At 46.5% G+C, this 27549-nt stretch overlaps 1 protein-coding gene across 6 annotated transcripts in view; it reads right to left on the bottom strand.

Moving 5' to 3' along the window:
• fermt2 (FERM domain containing kindlin 2) overlaps positions 1–26067 on the bottom strand; it is a 188736-nt gene extending 162669 nt beyond the window's left edge. For 2 of the 6 annotated variants that reach the window (XM_072489729.1, XM_072489730.1), the window contains exons 1-2: positions 25502–25772; positions 24257–24425 (exon numbers count right to left, since the gene is read on the bottom strand). In XM_072489729.1, the coding sequence (XP_072345830.1) occupies positions 24257–24413 (157 nt within the window). In that variant the 5' untranslated portion in view covers positions 24414–24425; positions 25502–25772. Of the gene's footprint in view, positions 1–24256; positions 24426–25361; positions 25482–25501; positions 25774–25912 lie in introns of those variants that run through there. The other 4 variants (XM_072489727.1, XM_072489726.1, XM_072489731.1 and 1 more) reach the window with 4 other exon arrangements.
• Positions 26068–27549: the final 1482 nt, after the last annotated feature.

The raw sequence follows: 27549 nt of genomic DNA, 5'->3' as shown, positions 1-27549 counted from the left end.
TTATCTTTGATTCCTAATATAAAAGCTTGAAATCATGAATGCTGTTTCACTTAAAGAATGTATGATGCGGAGATGCCGGAGTTGGACTGGGGTGAGCACAGTACGAAGTCTTACAACACCAGGTTAAAGTCCAACAGGTTTGTTTCGATGTCACTAGCTTTCGGAGCGCTGCTCCTTCCCCAGGTGAATGAAGAGGTATGTTCCAGAAACATATATATAGACAAATTCAAAGATGCCAAACATTGCTTGGAATGCGACCATTAGCAGGTGATTAAATCTTTACAGATCCAGAGATGGGGTAACCCCAGGTTAAAGAGGTGTGAATTGTCTCAAGCCAGGACAGTTGGTAGGATTTCGCAGGCCAGATGGTGGGGGATGAATGTAAAGCGACATGAATCCCAGGTCCCGGTTGAGGCCGCACTCATGTGTGCGGAACTTGGCTATAGGTTTCTGCTCGGCGATTCTGCGTTGTCGCGCGTCCTGAAGGCCGCCTTGGAGAACGCTTACCCGGAGATCAGAGGCTGAATGCCCTTGACTGCTGAAGTGTTCCCCGACTGGAAGGGAACATTCCTGCCTGGTGATTGTCGCGCAATGTCCGTTCGTTTGTTGTCGCAGCGTCTGCATGGTCTCGCCAATGTACCCAATTCAGTTACACAATGTACATTTAAAGAATGTAAACATGCCTCTTGGATATTAATAATTCTAGAATATAATTTTAAGATTCAAACAGGTTTATAAAGCAACAAAAAAAATCTGTTCATTAGTGTCAAGAAGCACTGCAGAAGAAGAAGCACTGCAGAAACTACATATACAAGAATGACAAATGGCTCAGTGCAGCAGAAATCTATAAACTTTCATGAACAGGAAGTGACTTGCACTATTTGGCATGTTTTACCACTCAGCAGCAACATTCCTGGAGGAAGCAGCAATTTTGGCTGCAGCAGCCTTTCCTGTGTAATACGCAACCTATCATGGAACAGATGGAGATTTTTTGCTGCAAGGTCATTTAATAAAAGTTAAAATATTTGCTATGTGTGGATCATTCCTAATTTAGGTCTACCTCAGATTTTGTTTACTGCTGGTTCAGCTGTAAACTGGAAACAATTGCATAGTCTTTAGTAACAAAAGCTAATGTGAAAAGAAGTTGTTTTTTTTTACTTCTTGCATTTATTAAATTCACCTTTTATCCTTTATGATCAGTGTGACTGAGCAGGAAAGGAAGAACATTCTGCTCAAAAACTGCACACGGTCTTAAGGGAGACTGCCTGATCTTCATTATCTCATGGAATGAAAGCACATGACCTCCAAAGAAAATCCACGTAATACAGAATTTAACTAGAACTCAGAGCACCCAATTCCAAACAGGCAAGTCACAGAACAAAAACACGCAAAACATCAGTAAAAAATATCAATCCTATGTAATAAAAACAAAAATCAGACTTGGGAAAAATCACTGCCAGTTAAACATACTCAGCCGTCAGTAATTGACTGGAGAAGTTAAGGGGGGGGGGGGGGGGGAGGGTCCAGCAGCCCATCTCCACTTTCCCAATGCTGGGTGTCAGTGCCTTTGAACGAGTGAACCTCCCAACCCCTGCAGGGACCTGGAAGCAAATACAACAGAGTTTGGCTCCCAGTATGGTAACTCCACGGTTGGCATGACTCCCTCAGGCAATTGGCAGCGGTTGGGAAGATCGTCCATGAGCCTTCCCGTCCTGGACTTCAGATAGAGGCAGGGTCCCCCTCATCCAAGTAAATGCTACCCCTCCAAACTCACCTCTGGGAGGGGCATGAAATTCCACCCACAGGCACAGAAAACACAGAAATTTCCTCATATAGCAAGAATGACCAGTGCCTATAACTAGATCATCATAGAATTTACAGTGCAGAAGGAGGCCATTCAGCCATCGAGTCTGCACCGGCTCTTGGAAAGAGCACCCTACCCAAGGTCAACACCACCACCCTATCCCCATAACCCAGTAACCCCACCCAACACTAAGGGCAATTTTGGACACTAAGGGCAATTTATCATGCCCAATCCACCTAACCTGCACATCTTTGGACTGTGGGAGGAAACCGGAGCACCCGGAGGAAACCCACGCACACACGGGGAGGATGTGCAGACTCCGCACAGACAGTGACCCAAGCCAGAATCGAACCTGGGACCCTGGAGCTGTGAAGCAATTGTGCTATCCACAAGGCTACCGTGCTGCCCCTAGCAGTTGAATTGCTATTGGTGGCAAAGTTTGAGAAAAGTTGTAGATATATTTAAAAACTAACAATGCAACTTATTTCATATAATTGAATATTTTGAACCAAAGTGCCAGCAATTTTCATTCCTATGAATGGTAGCCAGTTTTAAATATATAGAAACTAGTTACTACCGAAGCTCAGGAACATGCACAATTCAGTTACATTCAGCACTAAACCTCCAGATTTGTAGTTTGGCTGTTGATAAATTGGAGAGTCTGTATAAAGGCAAAAACGTACTTTTGAAAGTTTCGGTGAGAGAAAACATAAGAACTCCTTGTGTATTATCTTATGTACCATCAATTTAATTTATTTGTTCAACAATGGCACAGTTGCTGCAATTAAATCAATAATTAATTTATATTGATGAATACACACAATTTATTTTCAATCTAACTCTGTGCCAGAATGCAGTTTGTGCTGCTCGCCCTCTTCCCACTCAACACTATGGGCAGAATTCTCCTATCTGGGACCAAATTGCATGGCAGGGGTGGGGATGGGGAATGCTTCAAACTGCAGAGGCCGACGAGAAACCATATCTTCCAGTCCAAACCTCATTACAGTTATGTATATAGGGGTCACTGAAGAACAAAAAAAAAGGATCTCCTTGCTGACAGGCAAGCTAGAAGATCCACCTGACTGATGCTCCTCCCACCCACTGCTGTGGTGTTCCAGGGTTGCTGGCAGGCTTCATCCTGAACTCTAGATACAGTCCCAGGCCTACAAGTAGGTCTCTCCTGCCACATGCCAGGTTATTCCAGACATCTTTTCCACTGGCGTTGCAGAGAATCAGTTATGGGGGGAGGTGGAAGATTCAGGGTCGAGCCTTCATCTGCATCCCATTAGTAGATCGGTTTCATGCCAAAAAACAGCGGATTTCCCGATTCATTTAACGCACCAGCAGGGGCATGGGAGAATTCCACCTCACATGGGCTTTATTCCCTCATTTCCCAGATCTAAAACAGCAAGTAAGCAGACTCATCCAAGTTGCCAACTTAGAAAAAAACGTGGTATGGAAGATTGTTGTTGGTGGTGGTGGGGTGGCGGCGTTGCAACAAAAGTATGTCCTTTCTTAGCTATGTACTAAAACCAAAACAACACAAGGTACAAAGAACAAAGAAAAGGACAGCACAGGAACAGGCCCTTCGGCCCTCCAGGCCTGCACCAACCATGCTGCCCATCTAAGTTAAAATCTTCTACACTTCCAGGGTCCGTATCCCTCAATTCCCACACTATTCATGCATTTGTCAAGATGCCCCTTAAACATCACTATCGTCCCTGCTTCCACCAGCTCCTCCGGCAGCGAGTTCCAGGCACCCACTACCCTCGGTGTAAAAAAAAAAACTTGCCTCGTACATTTCCTCTAAACCTTGTCCCTCGCACCTTAAACCTATGCCCCCTAGTAATTGACCCCTCTACCCTCTGATTATCCACTCCGTCTATGCCCCTCATAATTTTCTAGACCTTTTTCAGGTCACCCCTCAACCTCCGTCGTTCCAATGAGAATAAACCAAGTTTATTCAACCTCTCCTGATAGCTAATGCCCTCCATACCAGGCAACATCCTGGTAAATCTCTTCTGCACCCTCTCTAAAGCCTCCACATCCTTCTGGTAGTGTGGCGACCAGAACTGAATACTGTACTCCAAAGTGTGGCCGAACTATGGTTCTATACAGCTGCAACATGACTTGCCAATTTTTATGCTCAATGCCCCGGCCAATGAAGGCAAGCATGCCGTATGCCTTCTTGACTACCTTCTCCACCCGTGTTGCCCCTTTCAGTGACCTGTGGACCTGTACACCTAGATCTCTGACTTTCAATACTCGAGGGTTCTACCATTCACTGTATATTCCCTACCTGCATTAGACCTTCCAAAATGCATTAACTCACATTTGTCCGGATTAAACTCCATCTGCCATCTCTCCGCCCAAGTCTCCAAACAATCTAAATCCTGTTGTATCCTCTGACAGCCCGCATCGCTATCCGCAATTCCACCAACTTTTGTGTCGTCCGCAAACTTACTAATCAGACCAGTTAAATTTTCCTCCAAATCATTTATATATACCACAAACAGCAAAGGTCCCAGCACTGATCCCTGCGGAACACCACTAGTCACAGCCGTCAATCAGAAAAGCACCCTTCCATTGTTCCTCTCTGCCTTCTATGACCTAGCCAGTTCTGTATCCATCTTGCCAGCTAACCTCTTGATCAGACCAGGGCGGCACAGTAGCAGTGGCTAGCATGGTCGCTTCACAGCTCCAGGGTCTCAGGTTCGATTCCCGGCTTGGGTCACTGCCTGTGCGGAGTCTGCACGTTCTCCCAGTGTCTGCGAGGGTTTTCTCCGGGTGCTCCGGTTTCCTTCCACAGTCCAAAGACATGCAGGTTAGGTGGATTGGCCATGCTAAATTGCCCTTAGTGTCCAAAGGGGTTGGGTGGGATTGCTGGGTTACGGGTATGGGGCAGAGATCTGGGCTTAAAATGGGGGTGCTCTTTCCAAGGGCCGGTGCAGGCTCGATGGGCTGAATGGCCTCCTTCTGCACTGTAAATTCTATGTAATCTATGATCCGGTGTACCAGTCTGCCATGAGGGACCTTGTCAAAGGCCGTACTGAAGTCCATTTCGACAACATTCACTGCCCTACCTGCATCTTTGTGACCGCCTCAAAAAACTCTATCAAGTTAGTGAGACACGACCTCTCCTTCACAAAACCGCGCTGCCTCGCGCTAATACATCCAATTGCTTCGTAATGGGAGTAGATACTGTCTCGAAGAATTCTCTCCAGTAATTTCCCTACCACTGACGTAAGGCTCACCGACCTGTACTTCCCTGGATTATCCTTGCTACCCTTCTTAAACAAAGGAAGAACATTGGCGATTCTCCTGTCCTCCGGGGCATCACTTCAAGACAGTGAGGATCCAAAGATTTCTGTCAAGGCCCCAGCAATTTTCTCTCTTGCCTCCTTCAGTATTCTGGGGCAGATCCCATCAGGCCCTGGGGACTTATCCACCTTAATATTATCCAAGACGGCCAACACCTCGTCTTTTGGATCTCAATGCGACCTAGGCTATCTACACACCCTTCTCCAGACTCAACATCCACCAATTCTTTCTCTTTTTGGTGAATACTGATGCAAAGTATTCATTTTTAAAAAAATATATATTTTATTCAAAATTTTTGGCCAACCATAACAGTACATTGTGTATCTTTCACACAGTAATATAACAATATAAATAACAATGGCCAGTTTTGTTTTTTTTAAAACAAGAAATAATATATAAACAACATCAAAATTAAAAAAAACTAAATGGCAACTGCCTTGTCCCAAATAAATACCCTCCAAAAAATACAATTCAGCCGTCCAGTATACAATTACCTATAACAACAACCTATACATATTATACTTATACACTAACATTCCTGAGAGTCCTTCTGGTTCCTCCCCCCCCCCCCCGGGTTGCTGCTGCTGTCTTCTTTTCCATTCCCTCTATCTTTCTGTGAGGTATTCGACGAACGGTTGCCACCGCCTGGTGAACCCTTGAGCCGATCCCCTTAGGACGAACTTAATCCGTTCCAGCTTTATAAACCCTGCCATGTCATTTATCCAGGTCTCCACGCCTGGGGGCTTGGCTTCCTTCCACATCAACAGTATCCTGCGCCGGGCTACTAGGGACGCAAAGGCCAAAACATCAGCCTCTTTCGCCTCCTGCACTCCCGGCTCTTCTGCAACCCCGAACATAGCCAACCCCCAGCTTGGTTCGACCTGGACCCCCACCACCTTCGAAAGCACCTTTGTCACCCCCACCCAAAACCCCTGTAGTGCCGGACATGACCAGAACATGTGGGTGTGATTCGCTGGGCTTCTCGAGCATCTCGCACACCGATCCTCTACTCCAAAAAATTTACTGAGCCGTGCTCCAGTCATATGCGCCCTGTGTAACACCTTAAATTGTATCAGGCGTAGCCTGGCATACGAGGACGATGAGTTTACCCTACTTAGGGCATCAGCCCACAGCCCCTCCTCAATCTCCTCCCCCAGCTCTTCTTCCCATTTCCCTTTCAGCTCATCTACCATAATCTCCCCCTCGTCCCTCATTTCCCTATATATGTCTGATACCTTACCGTCCCCCACCCATGTCTTTGAGATCACTCTGTCCTGCACCTCCTGCGTCGGGAGCTGCGGGAATTCCCTCACCTGTTGCCTCGCAAAAGCCCTCAGTTGCATATACCGGAATGCATTCCCCTGGGGCAACCCATATTTTTCGGTCAGCGCTCCCAGACTTGCAAACGTCCCATCTACAAACAGATCTCTCAATTGTGTTACTCCTGCTCTTTGCCATGTTCCAAATCCCCCATCCATTCTCCCCGGAGCAAACCTATGGTTATTTCTTATCGGGGACCACACCGAGGCTCCCGTCTTTCCCCTATGCCGTCTCCACTGCCCCCAAATTTTCAGAGTAGCCACCACCACCGGGCTTGTGGTGTATTTCTTCGGTGAGAACGGCAACGGCGCCGTCACCATAGCTTGTAGGCTAGTGCAAGCTGCAGGACGCCCTCTCCAATCTCTTCCACGCCGCTCCCTCCTCTTCTCCCATCCACTTACATACCATTGAGATATTGGCGGCCCAGTAGTACTCACTTAGGCTCGGTAGTGCCAGCCCCCCCTATCCCTACTACGCTGCAAAAATCCCTTCCTCACTCTCGGGGTCTTCCCGGCCCACACACAACTCATGATACTCTTCTCAATCCTTTTGAAAAAAGCCTTTGTGATCACCACCGGGAGGCACTGAAACACAAAGAGGAATCTCGGGAGGACCACCATTTTAACCGCCTGCACCCTCCCTGCCAGTGACAGGGATACCATGTCCCATCTCTTGAAGTCCTCCTCCATCTGTTCCACCAACCGCGTTAAATTTAACCAAGCAATGTACCCCAATTCTTGGCTATCTGGATCCCCCAAGTAGCGAAAGTCCCTTGTTACCTTCCTCAGCGGCAAGTCCTCTATTTCTCTGCTCTGCTCCCCTGGATGCACCACAAACAACTCACTTTTCCCCATGTTCAGTTTATATCCTGAAAATTCTCCAAACTCCCCAAGTATCCGCATTATCTCTGGCATCCCCTCCGCCGGGTCCGCCACATACAACAACAAATCGTCCGCATACAGAGATACCCGGTGTTCTTCTCCTCCCCCGAGTACTCCCCTCCACTTCCTGGAACCCCTCAATGCTATTGCCAGGGGCTCAATCGCCAGTGCAAACAATAATGGGGACAGAGGACATCCCTACCTCGTCCCTCTATGGAGCCGAAAATACGCAGACCCCCGTCCATTCGTGACCACGCTCGCCATCGGGGCCCTATACAGCAGCTGTACCCATCTAATATACTCATCTCCAAAGCCAAATCTCCTCAACACCTCCCACAAATAATCCCACTCCACTCTATCAAATGCTTTCTCGGCATCCATCGCCACCACTATCTCCGCTTCCTCCTCTGGTGGGGGCATCATCATTACCCCTAGCAGCCTCCGTATATTCGTATTCAGCTGTCTCCCCTTCACAAATCCAGTTTGGTCCTCATAGACAACCCCCGGGACACAATCCTCTATCCTCATTGCCATTAGCTTGGCCAGAATCTTAGCGTCTACGTTCAGGAGGGAAATTGGCCTATAGGACCCGCATTGCAGCGGGTCTTTTTCCTTCTTTAGGAGAAGCGATATCATTGCCTCTGACATAGTCAGGGGCAGCTGTCCCCTTTCCCTCGCCTCATTAAAAGTTCTCATCAGTAGCGGGGCGAGCAAGTCCACATATTTCCTGTAAAATTCAACTGGGAATCCATCCGGTCCCGGGGCCTTCCCCGCCTGCATGCTCCTAATTCCTTTCACTACTTCCTCCATTTCGATCTGTGCTCCCAGTCCCACCCTCTCCTGCTCCTCCCCCTTAGGAAATTCCAGCTGGTCCAGAAAACACATCATTCTCTCCTTCCCATCCGGGGGCTGAGCTTCATATAATCTTTCATAGAATGCCTTGAACACTCCATTCACTCTCTCCGCTCCCCGCTCCATCTCTCCCTCACTCCCCCTATTTCCCTCGCTGCTCCCCTTTTCCTCAATTGGTGGGCCAGCAACCTGCTCGCCTTCTCCCCATATTCGTACTGTACACCCTGTGCCTTCCTCCACTGTGCCTCTGCAGTACCCGTTGTCAGCAAATCAAATTCTACGTGTAGCCTTTGCCTTTCCCGGTACAGTCCCTCCTCCGGTGCCTCCGCATATTGCCTGTCCACCCTCGGAAGTTCTTGCAGCAACCGCTCCAGTTCCCTATTCTCCTGCTTTCCTTTATGTGCCCCGATTGATATCAGCTCCCCTCTAACCACTGCCTTCAGCGCCTCCCAGACCACTCCCACCTGGACCGCCCCATTATCATTGAGTTCCAAGTACTTTTCAATACACCCCCTCACCCTTAGACACACCCCCTCATCCACCATTAGTCCCATGTCCATTCTCCAGGGTGGACGCCGTTCTTTTTCCTCCCCTATCTCCAAGTCCACCCAGTGTGGAGCGTGATCCGAAATAGCTATCGCCGTATACTCCGTCCCCCTCACCTTCGGGATCAACGCCCTTCCCAAAACAAAAAAGTCTATTTGCGAATAAACTTTGTGGACATAGGAGAAAAACGAAAACTCCTTGCTCCTAGGTCTGCTAAATCTCCATGGGTCTACTCCTCCCATCTGCTCCATAAAGTCTTTAAGCACCTTGGCTGCTGCCGGCCTCCTTCCAGTCCTGGACCTCGATCTGTCCAGCCCTGGCTCCAGCACCGTGTTAAAATCTCCACCAATTACCAACTTCCCCACCTCTAGGTCCGGGATACGTCCTAACATGCGCCTCATAAAGTTGGCATCATCCCAGTTCGGGGCATATACGATCACCAAGACCACCGCCTCCCCCTGTAATTTGCCACTCACCATCACGTATCTGCCCCCACTATGGTCTTTGCCTCAAACATAACCCGCTTCCCCACTAGTATAGCCACCCCCCTGTTTTTCGCATCTAGCCCCGAATGAAACACCTGCCCCACCCATCCTTTGCGTAGTCTAACCTGGTCTATCAGTTTCAAATGCGTCTCCTGTAACATAACCACATCTGCCTTAAGTTTCTTTAGGTGTGCGAGTACCCGTGCCCTCTTTATCGGCCCGTTCAGCCCTCTCACATTCCACGTGATCAGCCGGGTTGGGGGGGGGGGGCTCTTTACCCCCCCCCTTGTCGATTAGCCATCCCCTTTTATCCGGCTCCTCACCCGGTTCCCATGCAGCTGTCCCACCCCACCCACCCCACACCAGCTCCCCCTTCTCCCCAGCAGCAGCAGCAGCAGCAACCCAGTAAATCCCCCCTCCCACCCCCCCCCGCTAGATCCCCCACTAGCGTAGTTACACCCTCCATGTTGCTCCCAGAAGTCAGCAAACTCTGGCCGACCTCGGCTTCCCCCCGTGACCTCGGCTCGCACCGTGTGACGCCCCCTCCTTCCTGCTTCCCTATTCCCGCCATGATTATCATAGCGCGGGAACAAAGCTCGCGCTTCCCTTTTGGCCCCGCCCCCAATGGCCTACGCCCCCAGCTCCTCCACCTCCCTTCCTCCCTCCCCCACAACCTGTGGAAGAGAGAAAAGTTACCGGGTCGCAGGATTAACAACATAAAAATCATCTCTTCCCCCCTTTTTGCCCCCCATATTCGCCCCACCACTTTGTCTCAAACGTTCTTTTTTAATAACCCGCTTATTCCAATTTCTCTTCAACAATAAATGTCCACGCCTCATCCGCCGTTTCAAAGTAGTGGTGCTTCCCTTGATATGTGACCTACAGTCTTGCCGGCTGCAGCATTCCAAATTTAATCTTTTTTTTCTGAAGCACCGCCTTGGCCCGATTAAAGCTCGCCCTCCTCCTCGCCACCTCCGCACTCCAGTCTTGATATACGCGGATCACCGCGTTCTCCCACCTACTGCTCCGAGTTTTCTTTGCCCATCTGAGGACCATCTCTTTGTCCTTAAAACGGAGGAATCTCACCACTACGGCTCTGGGAATTTCTCCTGCTCTCAGTCCTCGCGCCATCACTCGGTATGCTCCCTCCACCTCCAACGGACCCGTCGGGGCCTCCGCTCCCATTAACGAGTGCAGCATCGTGCTCACATATGCCCCGACGTCCGCCCCTTCTGCACCTTCAGGAAGACCAAGAATCCTTAAATTCTTCCTCCTCGCATTATTCTCCAGCACCTCCAGCCTTTCCACACATCGTTTATGGTGTGCCTCGTGCATCTCCGTCTTCACCACCAGGCCCTGTATATCGTCCTCGTTAGCCTTTGCCTTCACGACCCGAAGCTCCCGCTCCTGGGTCTTTTGCTCATCTTTTAGCCCTTCAATCGCCTGTAATATCGGGGCCAACAGCTCTTTCTTCATCTCCTTTTTAAGCTCTTCCACGCAGCGTTTCAAAAACTCGTGTTGTTCAGGGCCCCATATTAAACTGCCACCTTCCGACGCCATCTTGGTTTTTGCTTGCCTTCCTTGCCGCTGCTCTAGAGGATCCACCGCAATCCGGCTACTTTCCTCCTTTTTCCATCCGTATCCAGGGGGGATTCCCTTCTGGTTTACCGCACAGTACTTTTAGCCGTTAAAATTGCCGTTGGGGCTCTTATTAAGAGCCCAAAAGTCCGTTCCACCGGGAGCTGCCGAAACATGCGACTTAGCTGGTCATCGCCGCACCCAGAAGTCCGCAAAGTATTCATTTAGTACCTCGCCCATTTCCTCTGGCTTCACACATAGACATGGGGCGCGATTCTCCACTCCCACGCCGGTTGGGAGAATCGCCTGGGCCGGCAAAATTTCCGGGGACGCCGGTCCTACGCCCTCCAGCGATTCTCCCAAGCGGTGGGAACGGCCCGGTCGAGTTTCGCGGGCCGGAGTATCGCCGGAGACACCGAAAATGGCGATTCTCCGGCACCCCCGCTATTCTGAGGCCCGGATGGGCGGAGCGGCCAGGCCAAAATGGCAGGTTCCCCCCTGCGCCGTCCACACCTGGTCGCTGCAGTAGTGGGCAGTGCGTGAACGCTGGGGGGGGGGGGGGGGGGGATCCTGCACCGGGCTTCACCTGGAATGTGGGGTGGCCCGCGATCGGTGCGTCCTCTCTGAAGGAGGACCTCCTTCCTTCCGCGGCCCCGCAAGATCCGTCCCCCATCTTCTTGCGGGGCGGACTTAAGAGAGGACGGCAACCACGCATGCGCGGGTTGGCGCCGGCCAACCCACGCATGCGCGGATGACGTCCGTTATGCGGCGCCGGCCGCGTCATCTATGCGGCGCCGCTTTTACATGGGCAACAAGGCCTGGAGCGTGTAGATGACGCGGCCCCGATACTGGCCCATTGTCAGGGCCTGAATCGGTCGGGACCAGGGCAGTTCCGCGCCGTCGTGAACCTCGACGGCATTTACGACAGCGCGGCCACTTCGGCGTGGGAGAGGAGAATCCCGCCCCCTGTTCTTCAGTGGGCCAACCCTTTCCCTGGCTACCCTCTTGCTCTTGAGGTACTCCAGGTATGGCCTCACCAATGCCCTGCATCATTATATTAAAGACTTTTATCGCGATACTCCCAATTCCAAAACAAGACAACACATTATTTGACATCCTAATTACTTGCTGTACCTGCATGTTAAACTTTGTATTTCATTTACGAGGACACTCAGGTCCCTCTGAAGGCATACATTTCCCAATCTCTCATCATTCAAAAAAAAATCTTCTGCTTTTTTAGTTCGCCTACTAAAGTGGATAACCTCATACTTTGCCAGGTTGCATTTCATCTGCCACATTCTTGCCCACTCACCCACCTGTCAATCATTCTCTGCACCCTCCTTGCATCCACCTCAACTTTTCCAACCTAAAATTTGCATCGTCAGCAAACTTGGACTCATTCATCCAAGTCATTAATACAGATTGTAAATAATTGAGGCCCAAGTACCGATTCTAGCAGTATCCTGTTAGTTATAACTTCACTTTATTCGCATTCCGTTTATTAACCGATCCCCAATCAATGCCAATATATTACATCCCAATCCCAGGAATACAAATTGTGGGTAATTAACAGTTCACATGCATCCATAAACATGTTAAAGATAATGTGTGCATTGGACCAGGAGACACATCAAGGTTTGAGAGTTGGGGGAAGTGTTTGTATCAGAGTAATGTTATTAGAGTGCTACCTGTGTCAGGTCAGGTGTTTTCCCCATCGTCTCCAGGTGGCCTCTTGAACAGGGATAATCATAGGCCACCTTTTCTCACATACTGGGGTGACTCCGGGGTCCCCAGCAGCAAATCAAGTCTTGTTAGAACCAAGATTTTAACAAAAACTTCTGGTTGAATTTTTAAAAATGTAGGAAATGCATGAAGTATGGAGTTTCTCACAAAATTGCAAGCGCATTGAATAATTATTTTGGTAATTTTTAGAAAGTGTTTCCATTTCACTGCAAGCAGTTAACCTTTCATAGTTTCCAGTTCACAGAGCTCTATTCAACCCAGACAATGACAAAGCAAATCACCTTCAACATGCAGCTGGAGACCAAAAATAATGATGTCACATGGTCTAGAGTAGTTCCTCCATGAAAACTAAAGTGTAGAAAAAAAATCAAACTGGTTTCAAGAGATCATTTCTATTCCCTATTCCTAACTGTTACAAAAATCCAAACATACCAATCCTACCACCAATTTCCAGAATCATTACATAACAAATGGATTAATGCATCCTGGATCTTTAAGCCACAAAAGCATCATTGCAATTTTCAGACAGTAGCTCTCATGCTCCCGGCTACACTATGTTTTTCATGGTGTAATGTAATCCTTTTCACCTACTAATGTACGTGCAGGAAAGATTGCCAATATCAGTAGCAAGATCACCTAGCCTGAACGGGATTTGACTGCAGGTGGCCCACTACCATTGGTAGGCAACAAGACATCCAAGACTTGCCAGAGGATGCTGTGGACTTAAAAACACACACAAAATAATGAGGGAGGGAGTTTTATTTGAATTATGGGATTTGGATAGACAGCATCAAGATGAATTCAGGTCATTCTTCAAGAAGGTCAAATGGCTATCCTAGATTGAAATCATTCTGACATTATAACCACATGCATAAAACTTGAGAACATTGTCCAGATCGTTCCACAGATGAATACATATGTAAATACATAGAAAGAGGCATTGGGTGAAATGTAAGGAGTGCAGTACTATTCAGTATGAAGATGTGTGACGATCAGTGCATAAGAGGGTAATTCAAGAGTCCGGTAACAGCAGGGAAGAAGCTGTTTTTGAACCGGTTAGCTGGATTAAGACTTTTGTATCTCCTGCCCGATGGAAGAGGTTGGGAGAGAGAATAACTCGGGTGGGAGGGGTCTTTGATTATGTTGCCCACTTACCCAAGGCAGGGGGAGGTGTAGACAGAGTCAATGGATGGGAGGCAGGTTCGCATGATGGACGGAGCTGTGTAGTTCCTTAAGGTCTTGGGCCGAGCAGTTGCCATACCAGGCTGCGATGCAACCAGCTAGGATGCTTTCTATGGTGCATCTGTAAAAAGTTGGTAAGAGTCAATGTGGACATGCCGAATTTCCTTAGTTTCCAGAGGAAGTATAGGCGCTGTTGTGCTTTCTTGGTTGTAGCGTCGACATGGGTGGACCAGGACAGATTGTTGGTAATGTGCACAACGAGGAATAGTCCATCAACATACTAGAGGATCACTAGTGTCTCCAGAACCATTACCAGCAAGATTAACCAGCTTTTTCATATATACAAAATTAAGCAACTTGAGCCATGTATTGCATGTATTTGATTTCCATTCTGGTAATGTCACAATCATACTTCCAATTCGATTTCCTCCTAAGGATTCAGGCCTCAGAAAATTGAACTTTCTTCAAATTAAATTCAGAGTCTGAATCTACAGGGAAAGCTTAAAGTGGACTCAATCCTCAGTTCTGTAGAAATAGTAGGGTTCATCCCATTGCTGTACTTTTCATTCCACTTCATCAAGTATTACATGTCTGATGCATTGAAATATTTATATCAGAAACAGTGCTGCATTATTTGGATGACAGATTGGATCTTTAGAGCCATTTCCTCCCACAATTCCATCAACCTTCTACAGTTCAGAGTCAAGAAGTCAAACCTTATTGACGGGTTCAATGCAAAGTTTAGTTTATTCTCTCGCACATGCTCCATTACCAACACCTCTGCAACACTGCCAGCCAAATATCCAGCTCACCTCTTCTGCTGCCAAAAACTCAGTTTGGATCTTTATAGCTTGAATTCAAGCAAATCATTGCACTCCACAGCTCATCTGCACAAGATCGCACATTCCCCATCACCAGATCTTCTCCCAATACGGATTCCCAGGATCCCAGGTGTGTCAATTTAGAAATTGTCAAATTTCTCTATGGCCTCATCACCACGTGCTACTTTTACAATCTCTTCCTGAACCCACAATCTCTGTGCAAACCCACACTTCGCTCAATAATAGACATGGGCAGCAGGTGCATGGTACCACCACTTACAAGTCACCCACTACCCCGACTTGGAACAATATTTTTCCTCACCGTCATTGGGTCATAATCCTGGAACCCCCTCCCTGACTAACAGCATAGTGGGTGTTCCTAGAACAAATGGACTGCAACAGTTCAATAGGGCGGTTCACCACCACCTTGGGGCAACTAGCGATGGCAGTAAATTCTGGTTAGCCAGTGACACTCAAATCTCATGAATGAAAAAAAGTAAATAAATAAATGGATGTCAAGACGACATCAATTTGGGCAAGAACACATTTAATTAACTGAGTTGTCAAATCAAATTCATGAGGACTAAAAATGTTATGCCAACAAAATCACTTGTGTATTAAAAAAAACACCGTGCCCCTCCATTGGTTTAGCCAGCATTCCACTCAGCCATATAGATCAGGAATCTGGCAGGTTTGATCTTTGCTCTACACCAAAATAGCAAACTGCATTCGGTTTTGTAGTAGAGACATTACAAAATTTTCAAAGGAGAGAAAAAGTGGTCCAATTCCATTCATTATCTATTGATGTCTTGGATCAGGTTTGGTTGCGACCCCTACAGTAGGCCAAGTACCCTGCTAGATTCACAGGTGAAGAATCGTCATTGAACAGGGAACCAGAGGATTGTTTGCATTGATGGAAGCATATACTATTATGCAGCTTCTACAAAAGGAGGGACAAAACAAAAAAGTGCAATTTCATTAAGCAAATTGTTCTATGTCAGAGCTACCTTTTTAAATACAAAGTAAAACTATAGGTGCGGATCAATTAATTCAATACTTCCACAGTGGGGCATATTTGGGCCAGTCTTATATTTTGAAAGTTACCATATATAACTCACAAATCCTAAAATTATTTTCCCTGTAAAATATTTATTGATTTCCCCTTAAAAAAAAAAATCAGCTAACATTTCTACTCTCTTCTCAGGCGGTTTAGGACTATTCCACATATTTACATTGGTGTACTTCACACTGTAGAAACTGCAGTCTCCTTCCATCACCTGAATTAAAGTTGTAGAGTTTATTCTACAAAACATCCAAGAAATATTAGGGATGACTTTCTTTTGGAAAGCTGTCTCTTATTGTATATTTTAATCTACAATTCAGGTTATGCTCCATCCTGACCCCTCAGATACTTTTCCTAACATCAGACTGACTGCCCTGTAGGGTCAACAGTACAAGGCATATAAATCCACCTGATAGTCAACTGTTTAATCCTAGGGCATAATGTACTTTCAATTATTCCATTAACATTCCCATCCAAAAAAAGAACAATTTCATAGATAGGTAATCTAGTATTAGAGTATGTAGTTTATCCTTTTTTTAAAAGATTATAAATAACAATTGCAAATATTTTCTCATTTAGGACCTGGAAATGCTACTTCTGCTTTAGGTACTCCAAGTCAAGTATTCTTTCTGCCACATTCTTCGCCACAAAAATATTATTTAGGCTCTCTCTTCATTCCACAAAATGCACCAGTCTAAAAACATTGGGAGTCAATATTGTATTCCTATTTATCTCCACCATACCCCAGCTTTAAACAACCATATTTTGGACTATTGGGTGTTATCTATCTACACCATTATGTCATTAAAAGCATACCCAACCCAACCCCCATAGTTCACCTCAATCTAAACTCTGGACAACTAGATTGGATTTTTGTTATTCACACAAGAACGTAATAGGAGCAGGACTAGAGCATTCAGCCTCTCAGGCCTGCTCCAACATTCAATAACACCACAACTGATCGGACTGAGGCCTTAAATCCTACTTTTCTGTCTGCACCCCATAACCTCGACTCCCTCGTCAATCAAAAATCTGTGTAACTTTAGTCTTAAATCTATATTTCAGTAACTCAGCCTTTCGCAGAGAACAGTGAAGAGAATTCCAAATCCGAGCAACCGTCAGGCAAGAAATTACTCTCATCGCACCTTAATCGGGAGACCCACGATTTTGAACTGTGCGCCCCAGCTCCAAATTCACCCATGAGGGGAAATATTGGGCACGATCGAATGACCACACTGCACCCAAAACGCAGCACGCAACGCAGCCGATAGAAGCCGGGAGGCCCCACTCCCGGAATCGACCCGGCTAGCAACGCCTCGAGAGATCTAGCGATGTAAATCCCACCCATTGTGAGCGGGATCACTCTTTGGCAAATCTGCGTATTATAGCGAGACAGCCAGGCTCACTTTAATACGCAGATTCCCTAGGCACTCCAGGCGTTGGGATCTATTCCCTTTATTGTCTCGAAGATAAAAAGGCGAACGATGTTCAGTACTGGTCTCTACAAACAGGGAGCAGACAGAACAGCATTTGTGCGGCTCTCCCAGGGGACAAAAAGGTCCCCAGGTGTATGCCCTTTGGGCAGGGTAATACCCTGGCACTGCTGGTGCCTCCTGGGAGCCCTGGCAGTGCCAAGGTGGCACCACCAGGGTACCGATTTGCACTGCCACCTCTTTTTTTTAAATTCCATACGCTCTCCCCCTCCTAACACAAATAATTTCCCCTCCATCCACTTGTTCAACTATTTGCCGCTGTTCCTGTGGGTTCTATCAAGGAAACAGATATCAGTCAGTCAGGTAAAACCCATCATCTCAACAGCATTTCCTTGCCTCAAAAATCATTCTAATTTTGTGAGAACTTAAAAAACTTCTTAAGCACTTTCCTCGAGTGCTGGTTGACACCAATTTAGTTTAATTTTAAGGTAACTCAAGTGATTTTAAGAACCCCACAAACACCGCTTGCATCGATTTAGCGCGCAGAGTCTGCACGTTCTCCCAGTGTCTGCATGGGTGCTCCGGTTTTCTCCCACAACTCCCAAAAGACATGCTTGTTAGGTGAATTGGACATTCCGAATTCTCCCTCGGCTGTACCCGAACAGACGCCGGAGTGTGGCGACTAGGGGATTTTCACAGTAACTTCATTGCAGTGTTAATGTAAGCCTACTTGTGACAATAATAAAGATTCTTATCAAGCTGCATCACAGCTTGCTATGACAATCACTCGGCCCAAGACCGGAAGAAACTGCAAGAGTCATGAACACAGCCCAATCCATCATGCAAAACCGTGTCGCATCCATTGGCTGTCTACACCTCCCACTGCCTTGGGAAAGCGGGCAGCATAATCAAAGACCCCTCCCACTGGGTTATTCTTTCTTCCATCGGGCAGGAGACACAAAGGTCTGAGAACCCGCACTAACAGATTCAAAAACAGCTTCTCCCCTGCTGTTACCAGACTCCTGAATGATCCTCATATGGACTGATCTGATCTCTCCTCGCATCTTCTCTACCGAGTAGCACTACACTCCATGTGTATGTATTTATCTTATGTTTTTCATGTATGGAATGATCTGTCTGGATTGCATACAGAACAATACTTTTCACTGTATCTCTGTACACATAACAATAAATCCAAATCCAATCCATTGTAATATGCTCAAAAGCACTGTTTGTATCTACTCTTCCTCTCCCAAACCCCCCCCCCCCCCCCCCACAACTCCTCAAAAAGCATCCTGCAATAGCTCTACCCACTTTCCCAAACTGATGGATCCTACATGAAACACAATTTTTGACTATACTCCTGCCCACATCAGGAAACTTTCCATCTGCATCATTATGTCCTTCATCCTAGTATCTGGAAAACATCACAAGCCATCCATACATGTGATTAACAAATCATTTACTGACCATCAGGGATAGTATAGCTCCCATAGGATTCTCAGAAAAAAAAAGTTATATAAAACAATATATGCTATGTGGACACTCAGGAAATCTCTCAATTTCCCAGATAATTATGCCACAAGACTTAAAAAAAAAAATTCTTTCAAATGATTTGCTGCCATTGTCCTTCCTAGGTGGTAGAGGTCACGAGTTTGGAAGATGCTTTCAAAGGAGTCTGCATGAGTTGTTGCAGTGCATGTTGCAGAATGGTACACACTGCTGCCAGCGTTTGTTGAAGGTGGGGGGTGGGGTACCAATCAAGCAGGTCATTTTGTGGTTGGTGTAAAACTTGGGAGTGTTCTTGATACAGCAGCCTCATCTCAGTACATTAGCTCCTGATTATCCTCATATCGAGAATTCTATACTCAACCAAGACTTCTAAAGATATCTTACATCAGCATCTCTAGTCTTCTCATGCTGCCCTGCATGTACTGTAGGAATGTATGCTATGGAGAACTTTCCATTTTCTGTACAGTATTGTGTAAGCTAGATAGTCCTTGAATGAGTGGCCAGTTACTTTATGCCTCAGATCACACTCCTCTTGGACACTCTCTGGATCAGGATAGCTCATCATACATGTCAGATGACTCTCCATTCCTACAATAAAAGCTGTAGTGCTCCTCATCTTGAAATCTTCTAAGATATTTATCTTCAAATCAAGAATCTCCAGGTCGCAACAAATAACCCCATTCCTCAGAAGCTCATCTATGCTAGCTCTTTACAATTGCTGATCTATGTTAGTCAGTCATTGACATACCAGAAAAACTCCTTAAAGATAAAACAACGTATTGCTAAGCAGTAGTTTACACTGCTATCCACGAAGCCACTTATCATTAATGAGCAAATCTATTGTGCGTTACTCAGAATCCCGACAGTGCAAAAGTGGACCATTCAGCGCGTAGAGCCTTGACTGACCCTCCAAAAGAGCACCATACCTAGGCCTACGCTCCTGCCCCATTCCCATAACCTCGCGCATTGATCATGGTCAATCCACCTAACCAGTACATTTTTGGACAGTGGGAGGATACCCACCGGGAGAACATGCAAACTCCACACAGACAATAATCCAACGCCAGAACGAACCCGGGTCCCTGGCACTGTGAGGCATCAGTGCTAGCCACTGTGCTGTCCTCACTCAGTTCTACTTCAAGCTTCACAAGAACAAAAAATCAAATGTAACAGTTTAGAAAAAATACAATCGTATGTAACAGTTCATGAAAAAATGGCATTATATTTAAAAAGGCACGGTGAAAGAACGGTTATCTTTGATCCCCATCACAAACTCCATCCCTTGCAAAGGAGTTGACCCCCTAAACCAGACTGTTTGCAGTCGTGTGCTTATATCGGACCTCAGATCCATGCCACTAGACCATCTATTGTCATCTCCATAATTTAGCCAAATTCCACCCCTGCATCAGCTCCCTTGCTGCCGAAACCCTCACCAATACGATTGTGAACTCTAGACATGACTATTTCAACGGACTTCAATGTATCCTCCTTATTAAATTCAGGTCATCCACTCTACTTGCACAGTCACATCCACCCACTCCCCCTGTACTTAATAAATATAACAGTAATATACATATAAACAAAAATATAATACAAATTTCACAAACAAAATAGAAAAGAAACAACCAAATCTGAAGTAGGAAGGCAGTTAATGAGTGCAATGGACAAGGAACCCCTATTACTAAACTACTACCTCCACTAACTCACCCACCCCCCCCCCAAAAAAAAAAAGTGTCTAGATCTTTAAAGAAATAAATTAATGCCCCGCCCCACCTCTGTTGAACCTCCCACTGAGTCTCTGATGGTATACTTGACCTTTTCCAGATACTAGACCAATTGTATCTTCCACCCATGCGGATGCCTTGGGTGGTGAGGGAGATCTCCATTTGAGTAATATTCACCTCCTGGCTATTGAGGAAGCGAAGGCAAGAACGTCTCCCTTCATTCCAGAGTAGAAAAACAGGGAGCCGAAACCCCAAATATTGCAACCAGCGGGCAAGGTTCTAGGGTTGTCCAAGATTTTGCAGCCATCATGTCGAAAAAGGAGGCCCAGTATCCAGCAAGCGTAGGACAAGACTAAAATGCATGCATGTGGTTAGCTGGCGTAAGTGGACAACGGTCACACTTGTCCTCCACGTCTTGAAAGAACCCATTCATCCTTGCCTTTATCCAATGCGCTCTATCTAGCACTTCGAACTGAACCAAACTCAGTCTGGCACAGAATGAAGTGGAATTCAGGGCTTCTCTCCAAATCTCCTCAATAAACACAGGGCCAAGTTTCTCCACCCATTTCTCATATACTCTATCCAAAGGGGCAAGATCTGAAGATAGAATGAGGCTGTATAGATTAGAAATTGCCCTTCTCCCCTGCTGTGCCAAGGCCAATACCTTTTCCAGCAGAGAAAAAAAGGGGCCAGGGGGAAGGAAGAAATCCCGAATTTGAAAAAAAAAGGTTGGAACCAGTCAGATTGTATCTGACGGAGTGTTTCCAAGGCTGACAAAGCCTCCATATAGAAATAAGTCCCCAAAGTGTACCAGACCTCCCATTCTGCAGAACCTGAACGATGGGTCAAAGCTCAGTCACAAAGAGATGGCCGTCACATATCGGGGCAAGTGCGGCAGCGAGAGGAGACTGAAGTGCTGCCAAAACTGCTTCCAAATCCAGAGGGAGAAAATCACCACAGGGTTCGAGGAAGGACTATCGGGGAAAAGGGCAGAGGTGCGGTAATTATGGTGTGTAGGGAGGAAGCTGCAGCACAAGTCCATGCCTCCAATCCACTCAAGTTCAACTTCGGGTCACTTAGCCACTATAGGATTTTCTGTATGTCGGCAGCCCAGTAATAAATTCGAAAGGGCCAAGCCTCCCGATCCTCTGTCACTCTGAAGCAGAGCGCTGAGGATGCTGGGATTCTTCCCAGCCTAGATAAACGCCAATATTAATTTGTTGACCGTAGTAAAAAATGCTTTGGGTAAAAAAAAAATGGGGATACACTGAAATAAGAATAGAAACCTTGGTAGTACTTTCATCTTGCAGTTTGGATCCTTCTGGCCAGAGTCAGATGGAGATTATTCCACCTCGGTAGGTCCATTTTAACCTTACCGATGAGGCTTGAGAAGTTCAGTTTGTGGAGTACGGATCATGGATCCCCAGATATAAGAAATTAGAGGGCGAGAGGCGAAACAGCAGCAAAGCAAGTTGAGCCCACCTGGCTGTCGGGTTCACTGGAAAACACACTTCTACCCACATTTAAATTTAGAACTTGAAAATGTGCCAAATCTCGTGAATATCTTCCTGACATTATCTAATGAGGAGATCGGATCCGTAATATACAACAGTGGGTCATCTGTGTACGGCGAGACCTGGTGCTCCTCTCCCTCCCAATATTCCCCTCCACCTCTCCGATGACCTCAACACTATCACCAGAGGTTCAAAGGCCATCGCAAAGAGCAATCTGGAACACATGCCTAGCGGAAAGTATTCAGAGGAGGTATATTTGTACGAATGTTGGCTTTCGGAGCATTGCACATCAGATGAACCCAGGAGGGGAATTTGGAGCCAAATCCAAATCTATCCAAGATCTCAAAAAAGATAGTTGCACCCTGTCAAATGCTTTTTCTGCATCCAAAAGATGCTATAACTTCAGGTTCCCAAGTAGATGAGGGGGAAAGGACAAGGTTCAAGAGACGTTAGACATTGGCCAATAACAGTCCACCTTTGATAAGGCCCGTCTGATCCTCTGATATTATAGTTGGAAGACAGGGCAACATCCGGGTTGCCAGGACCAGTGTTAAGGAGTGAAATGAGTCAATAAAACCACACCCTACTGGGTCCTTCCCCACTTTAAGGAACACCGAGATTGTGGCTTGAGCAAGGGACGTAGACAGTGATCCCCTAGACAGTGCATCATTGAACATGTCCAAAATTAAAGGTATTAGTTGTCCTGAGAACCTTTTATAAAATTTAATGGGAAGCAGTCTGCACCAGGGACTTTGCTGGATTGCAGCCAATTGAGTAATATTTCTGTATTTCCTCTGGGCTTAAGGAGGGATTTCAGTTCCCGTTGCCTGCCTTCCTCAATGGTCGGAATGTGTAAACCATCTAGGAAACCTCATCATGTCCAAGGTATCTGGAGGCTCGGATTCATACAGCTCATCGTAAAACCTACTAAAAGCGGAATTTACCTGGAGAGAGGCGGATAGGTAGCACAGTGGCTAGCACTGTTGCTTCACAGGGCCAGGGACCCGGGTTCAATTCCCGGCTTGGGTCACTGTGTGTGGAGTCTGCACATTCTCCCAGTGTCTGCATGGGTTTCCTACGGGTGCTCCGGTTTCCTCCCACCCACAAGTCCCAAAAGACATGCATCTTAGCTGAATTAGAATTCTCCCTCGGTGTACCTGAACAGATGCCAGAGTGTGGCGACTAGAGGATTTTCACAATACTTCATCACAGTGTTAATGTAAGCCTACTTGTGACACCAAAACATTAGACTAGGTTACCTTCTTTGCTCAGAATTGGAAAGATTTCTCAAGAAGCAGTTTGTTTCTTGAGTTAATGTGCAAGAAGATGACCTGCCTTCTCCCCATGCCCAACAACATTGTAACTGATGCACCACTTTATTCGTGGAGAAGTTGCAAGTTTTTTTCTATGCATCAGTAATTTCGGTGTTGGGGCAAAATATTGGCAGTCAACCTCCAAGACGGAGTCCATCAGCCTTTGGCGTTCCACTCCTTTTACCAGTGCTTGTTAATCAATGTTGGAATTCAGTCAAGCAATGCTTCAATTTTAAAATTCTCATCCTGGTTGTCAATCCATGGCCTTGCCTCTCCCTCTCCCCATCCCCATCTCCCCCCCCCCACCGAACCTCTTATACTTCTTAAAAAGTTATCTTTTTCAACAAGCCTTTGACCATCTGCCCTAATGGGCTCGGTGTCAAATTTTACTTTATAATGCACTTGTGAAGAGGAGTCTTGGGGTAGTTTTTGTAAAGGATGCTTTATAAACACAACTTATTGATATTCGGAATTTAATGAAGGCTTCACTCAGCAGTTATGATATTCATTAAAAAAAGACAACTGACCATCTTGTATCAGGAAAGCAGTAAAAAAAAGATGGCCAGGATGAGTCTAGCAGAATACATTCCATTAAATTGGATGTAGTTAGTTTTCTATTGCTTAGAGTAGAGTTAGATATTGGAGTACTCTCCACAGTACAATATAAATACACTGGCACCTTCCAACTCCATTAATAAAACATTCAAGACTAGAATTTGCTTATCCCAAATTCCCGATTACTCCTCTCCCAGGTTACATGTGTAGCCTCTAAAAGAAAATTACTGTTCCAGATAAAGTTCAATAAAGATTATTTTGCCAATCTATAGGCTACATCCATCAACATTTTACAAATGCAATTATTTACGTTGGTGGGTGGAGTGTCTCTGAACCCATTTCTCCAAAAATGACGACATTGGGCTTGGAAACATTGAAGGGGAAACAAAAGTCTAGAAATGAGAGCAGACCTGCTCTATAGGATCATAATGAATTTGACCCTTTCCCGGAACTTGTCTCCCAGCTGGCAGTTCAGCAGAAAGGAAAAATTGCGGTTTCCTCAACATTAGGAGATTCGTTCTCAGCACCGCATCAAACTAGAGCCCATCAAGGCATCGCGCAAATACCGCCTTTTTGGGAGGTTTGGAATTGGGCAAAGTTAGGACTCACCCAGTTTCTCCACCAGCTTGAGCATCACTCCACCGATGTGCACGTCGCCGGTCACTCGGAGGGAAACATCACAGCTCAGGTCGGTCACAAGAACATTGAGTTCCCAGGTCCCATCCGCGTAACAGCCATCCGGCATCCGAATACCGTCCAATGCCATTCTTTTTTAAATCTGGGGAGAGAGAGCAGTAAACGATTTAAGCGAACTGGCCGAAAAAAAAAAATCAAACAATAATCGGGGTAATCGGCCATTGGAATAAACGGATAACGTCATTCAGTCCCCCCCTCCCCCCAGTGCAACATATGGTGACTGCACAGCAAGACTGAATTTTCAGCCAGTGGATCACAGGAGTCAAAGTGACAAAGATAATGGGATTGAAGCTCTTTGCCTGTACAAAGTAGCTGCAAGGAAGGAGTGGGCTTTCCGCCGCTATACATTTTCCCGTTACAAGGGATTCAAAATTACTCTCATACTCGGGGCAGTCCTGCAAACCTGTTGAAATCAGGTTTCTTTATTTTCAAAAAAAATGTATTTAAAGTTGCACATTCTGGAGAACAAAATGAGGCGTCGCAAATATTGCTATAAATCCAGCGTGTGGAAAAGGACACTTTTTTTTTGCAGTCCCCGACCACGAAACTGATTTTCCTCAAAAAAAGGTCTAAATGGTGGCGAGGGGGGGGGGGGGGGGGGGGGAGGGGGGGCTTCGGATCCAATACAATTAAAACTTCGTCTTTTAAAGGCGCTTTCCGTCTTACAAGATATCCTCAACATGAAGCCCATCGTGTCAGAAAGACCCCTCCCCGCCTGTCACTGCAAGCCAGATGGTTTGGGGGGGGGGGGGGGGGGGGAAAGAGAGGCTTGACTACAAAATCACCCCCAACAATAAAATAATAGCTGCAACTCCCCCCCCCCCCCCCCCCCATCCATCCATCCATCATTAACATCCCCCCCTCAGCCCGATCGAAAATCCCCGAAACTGAATGGAGTCACCGAGAAGACCTAACGGCGGCTGTCTGTTGGGGGGGGGGGGGGGGGGCTTTGCTCGAGAGCAACAGTTATTCCAGGATAAATAATGCCAAGACGCCGAAGGAGGAGGGGGGGAAATACCTCAGAGGATCCGCTGAAAAGTAATGTTTGGCGGTCGGCCGGCAATAAGAGGGGAGAGAGGGATACACATTTTTAACGGTTTTTCCCCTCCCCACCCCCCTCCACACGCGCGCGCGCAGGAAAATGCAAGAGTGTCCGACCTGCCGGCTCCCTTCGCCTCTTCCCCTGCCGGACGTTTTAATGGAGTCAATCCCGGGCTTTCTTCTCTCTCTGTCTGTCTGTCTGTCTGTGTGCCGGACCGCCTGAGAAATTCAATCTCAGCAGCTTGCGGGAGGGGGGGGGGGGGTCACAACCGCCTGTCCATTGCTGCGCTCGAGCCCGTCCCAAACTCAGTGTGGGTGTCTCTCTGCCTCCACGACTCCGCTCCCACCGGGATCCCTTCACTCCCGACAATGAAAGCCGAGCCTTTTATGGAAATGAAAAGAAGCAGCGCCGCACATCCGGGCCTCGAGCTCCAGGGATATTTCACATCCACACACACACACACACAGGACGGTATTCCCGTTAGCGTTGTGCATTGTGGACAAGGGCGCTTGCGCCTGCAAACTTACCAGGGCCAATGTGGAGGGCATCACTTCGGTGCCAAACGTTTGTTTCTCCTCCCTCTGAGAGCTGCTGAGTTTTGACCCAACAGTTTCTGCCTTTAATTCCGGCCCTCGGTTATGTCAGGCTGCACCTCGGAGAGTCCACTCACAACGCACCCCCTCCACTTGGTTATTTTTGCTTTTTTTTTTAAAGAAACAGAAATGTAATCTCCAGCCCAACGTTTGTCATGATTACCATAGCCAACTGTCAGAGTTTATACAGTGTGACGCCAGGCATTTTCTTTCTTTCTGGAAGGGATTAGCCGACTGCCAGTTCAATTTTGTTCCGGGAGTCCCATTTGATGATAGAAATGCAGCTTTACGAAGGTCCGTATGCTAAACAACTTTCATTTGTGTAGTGCCTTTCTCATTGTAAAAGGGCACAGTGGTTTGCACAGCTGCCTCTCAGCACTAGGGATTCGTATTCAATTCTGACCTTTGGGTGACTGTGTGGAGTTTGCACATTCTTCCCGGTTCTGTGGGTTTCCTCCCACAGTTCAAAGATGATCAGGTTAGGTGGATTGTCCATGCTAAATTGCCCAAAAGGTTAGGTAGGTAACTGGGGATAGGGTGGGCCGAGGTAGGGTGCTCTTTCGGAGGGTCGATGCACTCGATGGACTAAATGGCCTTCTGCACTGTAGTGATTCTATCTGCACTGTAGTGATTCTATGATTCTACGTCCCAACTATTTTAAGTCAACACCAAGTAAGCTAAATCAAATCAGCTAGGAACAGATTAAAGGGACAGTCTCTTAAAGGGAAACTGCCTTAAACAAAAAGCGAATCACAAATTAAACTTAAAATATCAAACCAAAATGTGATTAAAGGGATCAATAACAGGTGCATCACAGCAGCGTCATCAGATACAATGTAAAATCATGTTACTGAAGGAAAGATTAAAAGCAGCTTGGTTAAAGAAGTAGGTTTTAAGGACTGTCTGAAGAGGAGTGAGAGGCAGAAGTTTAGGTGAGGAATTATAAAGTTTAAGGTCTGGCAGCGGAAAACATGACCACCAATAGTGGGGCAATTAAAATCAGGGACATTCAACAGACTGAAATTAGAGGAGTGCAAAGATTCCAGTGTTGAAGCAGATTAGAGAGAGAAGATGATGTGACGCCATGGAAGGATTTGAAAACAAGGTTTAATTTAAAGGGAGAGGCAGGAAATTGAGTTAAAAGCCGACACAACAAAAGCAAAGGTAATCCAGATAAAATGCAGGTTGAGTTAGCCAGGATCCAATTGCAAATGAGGCAACTTGAATTGGAAAGAGATAGAGAAAAGCAAAATTTGAATTTGGGAAAGAAAAAGAAATGAAAAACACTCCAGCTTAAAAGAGAGGTCAAAGGAAGGGAAATGCGAAAACTTGAATTAGAAATTCAAAGAGAGAAGGGAACCGGGAAGTTGAATTGGACAGAGAAAGGCTTTGATTACATAAACAGGGATGATTGGTGCAGTAATCCAGGAGACACGACGAGGAAGCTCGAACAGATTTATTCCAAACTCAAAAGTAAAGCTGCACCCGCGGCGTACAACACATGTGTCCCAGCTTGGGACTAACAGGACTCTGGATACGGGTCTGGAATGCTATTTAAAGGGCTCAGTAAA

The sequence above is a fragment of the Scyliorhinus torazame genome, chromosome 2 (assembly GCF_047496885.1).
Source record: "Scyliorhinus torazame isolate Kashiwa2021f chromosome 2, sScyTor2.1, whole genome shotgun sequence".
Taxonomy (NCBI): Eukaryota; Metazoa; Chordata; class Chondrichthyes; order Carcharhiniformes; family Scyliorhinidae; genus Scyliorhinus; species Scyliorhinus torazame.
This window is presented reverse-complemented; position numbering and strand designations above follow the sequence as displayed.